The following is a 13,775-nucleotide window of genomic DNA, read 5'->3' as shown; positions in this document are numbered from 1 at the left end:
CTGGCCTTTTTAGGGAGTTTTTCCTGGCCAACGTGCTTCTACATCTGCATTGCTGGTTGTTTTGGGGTTTTAGACTGGGTTTGTGTATCAGCTGATGTAAAAAGGGCTTTAAAAACCTATTTGATTTGAAACACACATAGCAGATGATGATTGTGATCGTGTGTGTGTGTGTGAACCAGAACCAGAACTCACCTGTCTGAAGTTCTCGTAGACCCCCTGAACCCCCTCACTGGCTCCTCCCCCGCTGCTGCTTCCGCTGTCACTGCCAGCGAACAGGCTCCGCCCCGCCGCCGAGCACACGGAGAAGGACACAGACATGGTCTTATAGCGCCGGTACTGATGCTCCGCCCCCGAAGCCGTCACCCCGTCTATGCCACTGTCCTCGTACTCACTGCCCTCTCCGGCTGTCACATCCTGGAAACACACAGGTACAGTCACACAGGTGAGACACACACACACACACACAGGTAGAGGTGAGACTCACACACACACACACGACACAGGTAGAGTTGAGACACACACACACACACACACACGACACAGGTAGAGTTGAGACACACACACACACACACACACACACACACACACACACACACACACACACACACACACACACACACACACACACACACAGGTAGAGATGAGACACACACACACGACACACACGACACAGGTAGAGACACACCCACACAGGTAGAGATGAGACACACACACACGACACAGGTAGAGACACACCTACACAGGTAGAGGTGAGACACACACAGTCTATGGACACTTGTTGCATTCTATTGGTCTCCAGACATGTGGTCAGACTGACAGAAAACCAAGCTTCAGTCCTGTCACACCAGCAGTCCTTCACCTTGGGTAGAGTCCATACCGTCTCTGCAGATGTGGAGGTGGCAACCCTGCCCTCAAAAAATCCTGATCCTACCCTGGCCTACCTTAGTCTAGTCTACAGAAGGGTCTTTCTAGAAACTAAGGTACCAGTGGTGCCCTTAAAAAAAATCCTGATCCTACCCTGGCCAACCTTAGTTTCTAGAAAGACCCGTCTGTAGACTAGGCTAAGGTTGGCCAGGGTAGGATCAGGATTTTTTAAGGGCACCACTGGTACCTTAGTTTCTAGAAAGACCCGTCTGTAGACTAGGCTAAGGTACCAGTGGTGCCCTTAAAAAATCCTGATCCTACCCTGGCCAACCTTAGCTAGTCTACAGAGGGATCTTTCTAGAAACTAGGGTACCAGTGGTGCCCTTAAAAAATCCTGATCCTACCCTGGCCAACCTTAGCCTAGTCTACAGACGGGTCTTTATAGAAACTAAGGTACCAGTGGTGCCCTTAAAAAATCCTGATCCTACCCTGACCAACCTTAGCCTAGTCTACAGACGGGTCTTTCTAGAAACTAGGGTACCAGTGGTGCCCTTAAAAAATCCTGATCTTAACCTTACAATGTACACTACCGTTCAAAAGTTTGGGGTCACTTAGAAATGTCCTTGTTTTTGAAAAAAAAGCTATTTTTTTTGCTCGGACACCCATGCATACCCCACAAGACATGCCACAAGAGATCTCTTCACAGTCCAGAACAGACTATGGGAGGCGCACAGTACTACCTAGAGCCATGACTACATGGAACTCTATTCCACAGTACTACATAGAGCCATGACTACATGGCACTCTATTCCACAGTACTACATAGAGCCATGACTACATGGAACTCTATTCCACAGTACTACATAGAGCCATGACTACATGGAACTCTATTCCACAGTACTACATAGAGCCATGACTACATGGAACTCTATTCCCCAGTACCACATAGAGCCATGACAACATGGAACTCTATTCCCCAGTACCACATAGAGCCATGACTACATGGCACTCTATTCCACAGTACTACATAGAGCCATGACAACATGGAACTCTATTCCACAGTACTACATAGAGCCATGACTACATGGAACTCTATTCCACAGTACCAAGAGCCATGACTACATGGAACTCTATTCCACAGTACTACATGGAACTCTATTCCACAGTACTACATGGAGCCATGACAACATGGAACTCTATTCCACAGTACCACATAGAGCCATGACTACATGGAACTCTATTCCAGAGTACTACATAGAGCCATGACTACATGGAACTCTATTCCACAGTACTACATAGAGCCATGACTACATGGAACTCTATTCCACAGTACTACATAGAGCCATGACTACATGGAACTCTATTCCACAGTACTACATAGAGCCATGACTACATGGAACTCTATTCCACAGTACTACATAGAGCCATGACAACATGGAACTCTATTTCACAGTACCACAGAGCCATGACTACATGGAACTCTATTCCACAGTACTACATAGAGCCATGACTACATGGAACTCTATTCCACAGTACCACATAGAGCCATGACTACATGGAACTCTATTCCACAGTACTACATAGAGCCATGACTACATGGAACTCTATTCCACAGTACCACATAGAGCCATGACTACATGGAACTCTATTCCACAGTACCACATAGAGCCATGACTACATGGAACTCTATTCCACAGTACTACATAGAGCCATGACTACATGGAACTCTATTCCACAGTACCACATAGAGCCATGACTACATGGAACTCTATTCCACAGTACTACATAGAGCCATGACTACATGGAACTCTATTCCACAGTACTACATAGAGCCATGACTACATGGAACTCTATTCCACAGTACTACATAGAGCCATGACTACATGGAACTCTATTACACAGTACTACATAGAGCCATGACTACATGGAACTCTATTCCACAGTACCACATAGAGACATGACTACATGGAATTCTATTCCACAGTACCACAGAGCCATGACTACATGGAACTCTATTCCACAGTACATGGAACTCTATTCCACAGTACTACATGGAGCCATGACAACATGGAACTCTATTCCACAGTACCACATAAACCCCAGGAAGAGTAGCTGCTGCCTTGGCAGGAACTAATGGGGATCCATAATAAACCCCGGGAAAAGTAGCTGCTGTCTTGACAGGAACTAATGGCGATCCATAATAAACCCCAGGAAGAGTAGCTGCTGCCTTGGCAGGAACTAATGGGGATCCATAATAAACCCCAGGAAGAGTAGCTGCTGTCTTGACAGGAACTAATGGGGATCCATAATAAACCCCAGGAAGAGTAGCTGCTGCCTTGGCAGGAACTAATGGGGATCCATAATAAACCCCAGGAAGAGTAGCTGCTGTCTTGACAGGAACTAATGGGGATCCATAATAAACCCCAGGAAGAGTAGCTGCTGCCTTGGCAGGAACTAATGGGGATCCATAATAAACCCCAGGAAGAGTAGCTGCTGTCTTGACAGGAACTAATGGGGATCCATAATAAACCCCAGGAAGAGTAGCTGCTGCCTTGGCAGGAACTAATGGGGATCCATAATAAACCCCAGGAAGAGTAGCTGCTGTCTTGACAGGAACTAATGGGGATCCATAATAAACCCCAGGAAGAGTAGCTGCTGCCTTGACAGGAACTAATGGGGATCCATAATAAACCCCAGGAAGAGTAGCTGCTGCCTTGACAGGAACTAATGGGGATCCATAATAAACCCCAGGAAGAGTAGCTGCTGCCTTGGCAGGAACTAATGGGGATCCATAATAAACCCCAAGAAGAGTAGCTGCTGCCTTGACAGGAACTAATGGGGATCCATAATAAACCACAGGAAGACTAGCTGCTGCCTTGGCAGGAACTAAAGGGGATCCATAATAAACCCCAGGAAGACTAGCTGCTGTCTTGGCAGGAACTAATGGGGATCCATAATAAACCCCAGGAAGAGTAGCTGCTGCCTTGACAGGAACTAATGGGGATCCATAATAAACCCCAGGAAGAGTAGCTGCTGCCTTGGCAGGAACTAATGGGGATCCATAATAAACCCCAGGAAGAGTAGCTGCTGCCTTGGCAGGAACTAATGGGGATCCATAATAAACCCCAGGAAGAGTAGCTGCTGCCTTGGCAGGAACTAATGGGGATCCATAATAAACCCCAGGAAGAGTAGCTGCTGCCTTGACAGGAACTAATGAGGATCCATAATAAACCCCAGGAAGAGTAGCTGCTGCCTTGGCAGGAACTAATGGGGATCCATAATAAACCCCAGGAAGACTAGCTGCTGCCTTGGCAGGAACTAACGGGGATCCATAATAAACCCCAGGAAGAGTAGCTGCTGTCTTGACAGGAACTAATGGGGATCCATAATAAACCCCAGGAAGAGTAGCTGCTGCCTTGACAGGAACTAATGGGGATCCATAATAAACCCCAGGAAGAGTAGCTGCTGCCTTGGCAGGAACTAATGGGGATCCATAATAAACCCCAGGAAGAGTAGCTGCTGTCTTGACAGGAACTCATGGGGATCCATAATAAACCCCAGGAAGAGTAGCTGCTGCCTTGGCAGGAACTAATGGGGATCCATAATAAACCCCAGGAAGAGTAGCTGCTGCCTTGACAGGAACTAATGAGGATCCATAATAAACCCCAGGAAGAGTAGCTGCTGCCTTGGCAGGAACTAATGGGGATCCATAATAAACCCCAGGAAGACTAGCTGCTGCCTTGGCAGGAACTAACGGGGATCCATAATAAACCCCAGGAAGAGTAGCTGCTGTCTTGACAGGAACTAATGGGGATCCATAATAAACCCCAGGAAGAGTAGCTGCTGCCTTGACAGGAACTAATGGGGATCCATAATAAACCCCAGGAAGAGTAGCTGCTGCCTTGGCAGGAACTAATGGGGATCCATAATAAACCCCAGGAAGAGTAGCTGCTGTCTTGACAGGAACTCATGGGGATCCATAATAAACCCCAGGAAGAGTAGCTGCTGCCTCGGCAGGAACTAACGGGGATCCATAATAAACCCCAGGAAGAGTAGCTGCTGCCTTGGCAGGAACTAACGGGGATCCATAATAAAAATAAATGAACACATTTCTAGCAGCAAAATGTGTTAAATTATAGCCGTGGTATTAAAAGGGAGAATAAACCAGAGGCTCTCTGGGTTCTCTGGAACACATTACAACTCCGTGGAAGGTCAGTTCCACTCCTCTAGCGTGTCGTGGAACACACCTGCCACGTCGTTCTGTAGTTTCCATAGAACACACAGCCCCTCGTTAATTATCCCTTACGTATGCTACCAGTGTGGTCTATGATATGCTTTCGGTGTGTATCCTATGACTACAAAACAAACATGGAGTCAGTGTAACAACATTGTGACATCCTACCTGTATGGTCTGTGCCCTGCGTCCCTGCATGGTGGAGCAGGTGGCAGCCCGAGGATTGGTTAGCCCCTCAGACAGGCAGTGTGAGCGTCGGCAGGGCAGAGTATACGCTCCGTACGAGTTCCCATCATCCTCCTCCTCCGGAGACACCATCTTATCACCCTCCCGGGCGGAAAGGTTAGCGTCATGGTGCCACTTAGCGTAGCGTCCAGCGGGTCGGCGGGTCAGGGTCTTCTGACCCCCGTAGAGCTGGTCCAGGGAGTTGGTCCGGCCTGCTGCGTCCAGACTCTCCAGACCCTCAGGGGACACAAGCCCCAGCAGGCCGTCACAATCAGGGAAGTCTTCTACCTCCTCCGTGTCGATGATCTCCTCTGTGCTGAAAAAAAAGAGAGACGGAAATTGAATGGATTTGAACTGACAACCCTCCAGTTGGCCGCTTCTCTACATTTACATGTTAGTCTTTTAGCATATCCAGAGTCACTTACAATTAGTGCATTCATCTACAAGTAACTAAGGAAGAAAACCTCATATCATAGTCATAGTATATCACGGTCATTCTCTAACCTGGTGAGGTGTTCCCGGCTGAGGTCTGACTTCTCTAACCTGGTGAGGTGTTCCCGGCTGAGGTCTGACTTCTCTAACCTGGTGAGGGGTGTTCCCGGCTGAGGTCTGACTTCTCTAACCTGGTGAGGTGTTCCCGGCTGAGGTCTGACTTCTCTAACCTGGTGAGATGTTCCCGGCTGAGGTCTGACTTCTCTAACCTGGTGAGGTGTTCCCGGCTGAGGTCTGACTTCTCTAACCTGGTGAGGGGTGTTCCCGGCTGAGGTCTGACTTCTCTAACCTGGTGAGGGGTGTTCCCGGCTGAGGTCTGACTTCTCTAACCTGGTGAGGTGTTCCCGGCTGAGGTCTGACTTCTCTAACCTGGTGAGGTGTTCCCGGCTGAGGTCTGACTTCTCTAACCTGGTGAGGTGTTCCCGGCTGAGGTCTGACTTCTCTAACCTGGTGAGGTGTTCCCGGCTGAGGTCTGACTTCTCTAACCTGGTGAGGTGTTCCCGGCTGAGGTCTGACTTCTCTAACCTGGTGAGGTGTTCCCGGCTGAGGTCTGACTTCTCTAACCTGGTGAGGTGTTCCCGGCTGAGGTCTGACTTCTCTAACCTGGTGAGGGGTGTTCCCGGCTGAGGTCTGACTTCTCTAACCTGGTGAGGGGTGTTCCCGGCTGAGGTCTGACTTCTCTAACCTGGTGAGGTGTTCCCGGCTGAGGTCTGACTTCTCTAACCTGGTGAGGTGTTCCCGGCTGAGGTCTGACTTCTCTAACCTGGTGAGGTGTTCCCGGCTGAGGTCTGACTTCTCTAACCTGGTGAGGTGTTCCCGGCTGAGGTCTGACTTCTCTAACCTGGTGAGGTGTTCCCGGCTGAGGTCTGACTTCTCTAACCTGGTGAGGTGTTCCCGGCTGAGGTCTGACTTCTCTAACCTGGTGAGGTGTTCCTGGCTGAGGTCTGACTTCTCTAACCTGGTGAGGTGTTCCCGGCTGAGGTCTGACTTCTCTAACCTGGTGAGGTGTTCCCGGCTGAGGTCTGACTTCTCTAACCTGGTGAGGTGTTCCCGGCTGAGGTCTGACTTCTCTAACCTGGTGAGGTGTTCCCGGCTGAGGTCTGACTTCTCTAACCTGGTGAGGTGTTCTCGGCTGAGGTCTGACTTCTCTAACCTGGTGAGGTGTTCCCGGCTGAGGTCTGACTTCTCTAACCTGGTGAGGTGTTCCCGGCTGAGGTCTGACTTCTCTAACCTGGTGAGGTGTTCCCGGCTGAGGTCTGACTTCTCTAACCTGGTGAGGTGTTCCCGGCTGAGGTCTGACTTCTCTAACCTGGTGAGATGTTCCCGACTGAGGTCTGACTTCTCTAACCTGGTGAGATGTTCCCGGCTGAGGTCTGACTTCTCTAACCTGGTGAGATGTTCCCGGCTGAGGTCTGACTTCTCTAACCTGGTGAGATGTTCCCGGCTGAGGTCTGACTTCTCTAACCTGGTGAGGTGTTCCCGGCTGAGGTCTGACTTCTCTAACCTGGTGAGATGTTCCTGGCTGAGGTCTGACTTCTCTAACCTGGTGAGATGTTCCTGGCTGAGGTCTGACAGACTGAAATCCAGACTGTCGTCTTCTCTCCACATGTCGGCTGATTTGGATCTCTTCTTGAAGCTGACCACCTCTCGGGGTTCCCTAGGTCCGTCTCTAGTCTTCTGAAGGTAGGTCGCCTCCCCTGTGTTACTGTATAGGCCCAGTCCTCTGTCCTGTAGACCCTGGGGTTCGTGGGGTCTAGTCCCAGGTGACTCTGCGTCTTGATGGAGCGCTACAGACGGGTTGTCTAGGTGGGTATGGCAGGAGACGGGCCGGAGGTTCATGGCCACGCGGTCCACCCAGATCGGAGAGGAGTAGTCCGACAGGACATTGGTCTGGTTGAAGGGCTCCAGGGCGTGATCCACTAAGGACTGTGGGATACTAGGGGTGCTGCTGGAACGTGTGGAGGTCTCAGAGTTTCGGTGATCCACTTTGCCTTGCGAGGCGTGACAGTCACGGGAGCGGCGGGTGGAACCAGAACTGGACTGGGACTGATGGTGCTTGTTGGAGACGCGGAGAGATCGAGACATGTGCTTACGGGACAGGTGGCCATGTTGGGTGCCGTAGAAGGCGCGATCGCCGTTCTGGCTCTCCACGTTGCCCATGGTTACAGTCTACATCAGAAAAGACAGGTAACTACACGGATAAACAACTCGTGATGTTACAGAGATATGTGTCAAAACCCCAACATTTTAATTACAGAGAATTCACTAAGTAAAAACACACGATGCCCTGCCGACAATAACATAACCGGCATCCGTATGTATCATAAATGTAATCTTGCTAAGAACTTCGTATCATATATCAGTTAACCAACCTGAAGTCTGGCGTTGACATCACTGGCATGTTGAGTTCCAACCGTCAGGCTGTCTATCCAATCACAGAGAGAGAGAGAGAGAGAGAGAGAGAGAGAATGGTCCTGATGCCGCTGATATGTACTCAAAAATATCTGTGAGGAGAGAGAAAACAGAAACCCTGGTCAGTCATCGCTGTAAAAAAAAAGAATAAAACTTACAATAGTCTTTCTGAAGGAACATGAACTTTAACAAGAGGAGGGACTCTGCCTGCTGGGAATCAATTGCAGACATTTTGTGGTTAAAGTTGAACATATTTAATTACCCAATCAGTGACTGGGACCACACAGAAATGGGGGTTGTGAGAATAATGAACAATGATCAGCTAACAGTTTTACTAGGACCTGAGAGAGTCACAGCTTTACTACAGCCATACGCCTGTATTAAGCTAGCAAGCTGGTTTTACTGGGCCAGGAAATATGTTCAAGCGTGGTTGCCACTAGTTACAACAAGACCTAATAAACTGTAGGAAAAGTCACATAAACACTTCTGATTGTACCACACGCACAAACATTCACCCACCCACAAATCCCACAGCAAAGAAAAATAAAAAGACCATAGCCTACAACATTAGTTCCTTAAACAGCTCTGTGGGGGTGAGTGTCCAGATTTCCCTCCTTGACTAGAATCTGATTGAAGTTGTGAATATCAATCTGTACTCTATCAGAACTGGGTTTAATAGTTTAATGTCGGGGCTCCCGAGTGACACAGCGGTCTAAGGACACTGCATCTCAGTGCTAGAGGCGTCACTACAGACCCTGGTTCGATTCCAGGCTGTATCACAACCGGTCGTGAGTGGGAGCCCCATAGGGCGGCGCACAATTGACCCAGCGTCGTACGGGTTAGAGGAGGGTTTGGCCGGTGTAGGCCGTCATTGTAAATAAGAATTTGTTCTTAACTGGCTTGCCTAGTTAAATAAAAGGTTAAATAAAATTTTAAAAACGGCCGACTGCAGCAAGACAAAAGGAGATGATTGCGGACTACAGAAAAAGGAGGACCGAGCCACGCCCCCATTCTCATCGACGGGGCCGTAGTGAAGCAGGTTGAGAGCTTCAAGTTCCTTGGTGTCCACATCACCAACAAACTATCATGGTCCAAACACACCAAGACAGTCGTGAAGAGGGCACGACAACACCTATTCGCCCTCAGGAGACTACAAAAGATTTGGCATAGGTCCTCAGATCCTCAAAAGGTTCTACAGCTGCACCATCGAGAGCATCTTGACCATCGAGAGCATCTTACGGTGAGCTGCACCAGTAGATAGAGTAAGGTGAGCAGCACGAGTAGTTAGAGTAAGGTGAGCAGCACGAGTAGTTAGAGTAAGGTGAGCAGCACCAGTAGTTAGAGTAAGGTGAGCAGCACCAGTAGTTAGAGTAAGGTGAGCAGCACCAGTTCCTCTGTGTTAGTTGTATGTCAAACTAGAGTAGGAGGAGGAGTGAGGAAGGGGAGGAGAAAGAGGGGGAGGAGGAGTGAGGAAGGAGAAGAGAGGAGGAGAAAGAGGAAGAGAAAGAGGAGGAGAAAGAGGAGGAGTGAGGAAGGAGAAGAGAGAGGAGGAGAAAGAGGAAGAGAAAGAGGAGGAGAAAGAGGAGGAGTGAGGAAGGGGAGGAGAAAGAGGAGGAGTGAGGAAGGAGAAGAGAGAGGAGGAGAAAGAGGAGGAGAAAGAGGAGGAGTGAGGAAGGGGAGGAGAAAGAGGAGTGAGGAAGGGGAGGAGAAAGAGGAGGAGTGAGGAAAGGGAGGAGAAAGAGGAGGAGTGAGGAAAGGGAGGAGAAAGAGGAGGAGTGAGGAAGGGGAGGAGAAAGAGGAGGAGTGAGGAAGGGGAGGAGGAGTGAGGAAGGGGAGGAGAAAGAGGAGGAGGAGTGAGGAAGGGGAGGAGAAAGAGGAGGAGGAGGATGGGGGCTACAAGTGGGCTCACACCTTCTCGCCATGTTGCACATTTGGGATACAGTAGTCTCTCTCTACAGTAGTCTCTCCCTACAGTAGTCTCTCTCTACAGTAGTCTCTCTCTACAGTAGTCTTTACCTACAGTAGTCTCTCTCTACAGTAGTCTTTCCCTACAGTAGTCTTTCCCTACAGTAGTCTCTCTCTACAGTAGTCTCTCTCTACAGTAGTCTTTCCCTACAGTAGTCTCTCTACAGTAGTCTTTCCTTACAGTAGTCTCTCCCTACAGTAGTCTTTCCCTACAGTAGTCTCTCTCTACAGTAGTCTCTCTCTACAGTAGTCTCTCTCTACAGTAGTCTTTCCCTACAGTAGTCTTTCCCTACAGTAGTCTTTCCCTACAGTAGTCTTTCCCTACAGTAGTCTCTCCCTACAGTAGTCTTTCCCTACAGTAGTCTTTCCCTACAGTAGTCTCTCTCTACAGTAGTCTTTCCCTACAGTAGTCTTTCCCTACAGTAGTCTCTCTCTACAGTAGTCTCTCTCTACAGTAGTCTCTCCCTACAGTAGTCTCTCTCTACAGTAGTCTCTCCCTACAGTAGTCTTTCCCTACAGTAGTCTCTCCCTACAGTAGTCTTTCCCTACAGTAGTCTCTCTCTACAGTAGTCTCTCCCTACAGTAGTATCTCCTGAAGGTACTAGTCCATTAGCGACACTATTCTGATGGAACGAAGGAGAAAAATAAGATAATTCCTTTTCCTCCTGACGTTCTCGCTTTCATTCACATCTTTTAAGTGTAGCCAGGACAGAGGAGAGGAGAGTTACATGATGGTTGACTGTGAAGAGGGAGAGTTACATGATGGTTGGAGCTGACCCTGTCTTTTGGTTTCCCTACCCCTCTCCATCCCCCTACCTCTCCCCCTCTCCATCCCCCTACCTCTCCCTCGCTCCATCCCCCAACCTCTCCCTCGCTCCATCCCCCACACCTCTCCCTCGCTCCATCCCCCCCACCTCTCTCCATCCCCCCCACCTCTCTCCACCCCCCCCCCACCTCTCTCCACCCCCCCCCACCTCTCTCCATCCCCACCTCTCTCCATCCCCCCCACCTCTCTCCATCCCCCCACCTCTCTCCATCCCCCCACCTCTCTCCACCCCCCCCCCACCTCTCTCCACCCCCCCCCACCTCTCTCCATCCCCACCTCTCTCCATCCCCCCCACCTCTCTCCATCCCCCCCCACCTCTCTCCATCCCCCCCACCTCTCTCCATCCCCCCACCTCTCTCCATCCCCCCACCTCTCTCCATCCCCCCACCTCTCTCCATCCCCCCACCTCTCTCCATCCCCCCACCTCTCCCAGGAAATGCTGCAGTGAACTAACTTTGATGAGGACTCAGGTCAGTTTCATTTCAGTAACACTAGACTTTAGTGCACTGTGTTATGTTATTCATTCAGAGGACAGAGAGAGAGATAAAGAGGGGGAGCGAGCGAGAGAGGGAGGGAGAGAGCGAGGGGGGGGGTGAGCGGGGGAGTGCGAGAGAGGGGGAGAGAGCGAGAGCGAGGTGGGGAGAAAAAGCTTCCGAATGACTGCTTGATGAGATGAGAGCCTCAAGGCGACCAACTGTGCTGCAACTGGGTTTTATTTTTTAAAGCTGCAGTGTTGAGGGTGGCAGGGTGCGTTAGCTGCGGTGTTGAGGGTGGCAGGGTGCGTTAGCTGCGGTGTTGAGGGTGGCAGGGTGCGTTAGCTCCGGTGTTGAGGGTGGCAGGGTGCGTTAGCGCCGGTGTTGAGGGTGGCAGGGTGCGTTAGCGCCGGTGTTGAGGGTGGCAGGGTGCGTTAGCGCCGGTGTTGAGGGTGGCAGGGTGCGTTAGCTGCGGTGTTGAGGGTGGCAGGGTGCGTTAGCTGCGGTGTTGAGGGTGGCAGGGTGCGTTAGCGCCGGTGTTGAGGGTGGCAGGGTGCGTTAGCGCCGGTGTTGAGGGTGGCAGGGTGCGTTAGCGCCGGTGTTGAGGGTGGCAGGGTGCGTTAGCGCGGTGTTGAGGGTGGCAGGGTGCGTTAGCTGCGGTGTTGAGGGTGGCAGGGTGCGTTAGCTGCGGTGTTGAGGGTGGCAGGGTGCGTTAGCTGCGGTGTTGAGGGTGGCAGGGTGCGTTAGCTGCGGTGTTGAGGGTGGCAGGGTGCGTTAGCTGCAGGTGTTGCGTTAGGGTGGCAGGGTGCGTTAGCTGCGGTGTTGAGGGTGGCAGGGTGCGTTAGCTGCGGTGTTGAGGGTGGCAGGGTGCGTTAGCTGCGGTGTTGAGGGTGGCAGGGTGCGTTAGCTGCGGTGTTGAGGGTGGCAGGGTGCTTTAGCTGCGGTGTTGAGGGTGGCAGGGTGCGTTAGCTGCGGTGTTGAGGGTGGCAAGGTGCGTTAGCTGCGGTGTTGAGGGTGGCAGGGTGCGTTAGCTGCGGTGTTGAGGGTGGCAGGGTGCGTTAGCTGCGGTGTTGAGGGTGGCAGGGTGCGTTAGCTGCGGTGTTAAGGGTGGCAGGGTGCGTTAGCTGCGGTGTTGAGGGTGGCAGGGTGCGTTAGCTGCGGTGTTGAGGGTGGCAGGGTGCGTTAGCTGCGGTGTTGAGGGTGGCAGGGTGCGTTAGCTGCGGTGTTGAGGGTGGCAGGGTGCGTTAGCTGCGGTGTTGAGGGTGGCAGGGTGCGTTAGCTGCGGTGTTGAGGGTGGCAGGGTGCGTTAGCTGCGGTGTTGAGGGTGGCAGGGTGCGTTAGCTGCGGTGTTGAGGGTGGCAGGGTGCGTTAGCTGCGGTGTTGAGGGTGGCAGGGTGCGTTAGCTGCGGTGTTGAGGGTGGCAGGGTGCGTTAGCTGCGGTGTTGAGGGTGGCAGGGTGCGTTAGCTGCGGTGTTGAGGGTGGCAGGGTGCGTTAGCTGCGGTGTTGAGGGTGGCAGGGTGCGTTAGTTGCATATTCCCTCTATTAATAAATGAAGAAGAAATGCCAGAGTAGAGGACCATGTTCCCTCTGACCACCCAGGGGCCTATAGCCAGAGTAGAGGACCATGTTCCCTCTGACCACCCAGGGGCCTATAGCCAGAGTAGAGGACCATGTTTCCTCTGACCACCCAGGGGCCTATAGCCAGAGTAGAGGACCATGTTCCCTCTGACCACCCAGGGGCCTATAGCCAGAGTAGAGGACCATGTTCCCTCTGACCACCCAGGGGCCTATAGCCAGAGTAGAGGACCATGTTCCCTCTGACCACCCAGGGGCCTATAGCCAGAGTAGAGGACCATGTTCCCTCTGACCACCCAGGGGCCTATAGCCAGAGTAGAGGACCATGTTTCCTCTGACCACCCAGGGGCCTATAGCCAGAGTAGAGGACCATGTTCCCTCTGACCACCCAGGGGCCTATAGCCAGAGTAGAGGACCATGTTCCCTCTGACCACCCAGGGGCCTATAGCCAGAGTAGAGGACCATGTTTCCTCTGACCACCCAGGGGCCTATAGCCAGAGTAGAGGACCATGTTCCCTCTGACCACCCAGGGGCCTATAGCCAGAGTAGAGGACCATGTTCCCTCTGACCACCCATGGGCCTATAGCCAGAGTAGAGGACCATGTTCCCTCTGACCACCCAGGGGCCTATAGCCAGAGTAGAGGACCATGTTCCCTCTGACCACCCAGAGGCCTATAGCCAGAGTAGAGGACCATGTTCCCTCTGACC

General features: G+C 51.5%; 1 protein-coding gene across 1 annotated transcript in view; it reads right to left on the bottom strand.

The window, feature by feature from the left end:
* LOC139383016 (rho guanine nucleotide exchange factor TIAM1-like) overlaps nt 1-8,276 on the bottom strand; it is an 83,922-nt gene extending 75,646 nt beyond the window's left edge. Inside the window, exons 1-4 of the mRNA XM_071127309.1 lie at nt 8,188-8,276; nt 7,359-7,984; nt 5,267-5,639; nt 193-414 (exon numbers count right to left, since the gene is read on the bottom strand). Coding sequence (XP_070983410.1) covers nt 193-414; nt 5,267-5,639; nt 7,359-7,975 — 1,212 coding nt within the window. The 5' untranslated portion in view covers nt 7,976-7,984; nt 8,188-8,276. The remainder of the gene's footprint in view (nt 1-192; nt 415-5,266; nt 5,640-7,358; nt 7,985-8,187) is intronic.
* Between the last annotated feature and the right edge of the window lie 5,499 nt (nt 8,277-13,775).

The sequence above is a fragment of the Oncorhynchus clarkii genome, chromosome 24 (assembly GCF_045791955.1).
Source record: "Oncorhynchus clarkii lewisi isolate Uvic-CL-2024 chromosome 24, UVic_Ocla_1.0, whole genome shotgun sequence".
Classification (NCBI taxonomy): Eukaryota; Metazoa; Chordata; class Actinopteri; order Salmoniformes; family Salmonidae; genus Oncorhynchus; species Oncorhynchus clarkii.
The sequence above is the reverse complement of the archived record's forward strand: the minus strand, read 5'-3'. Positions and strand labels throughout refer to the sequence as shown.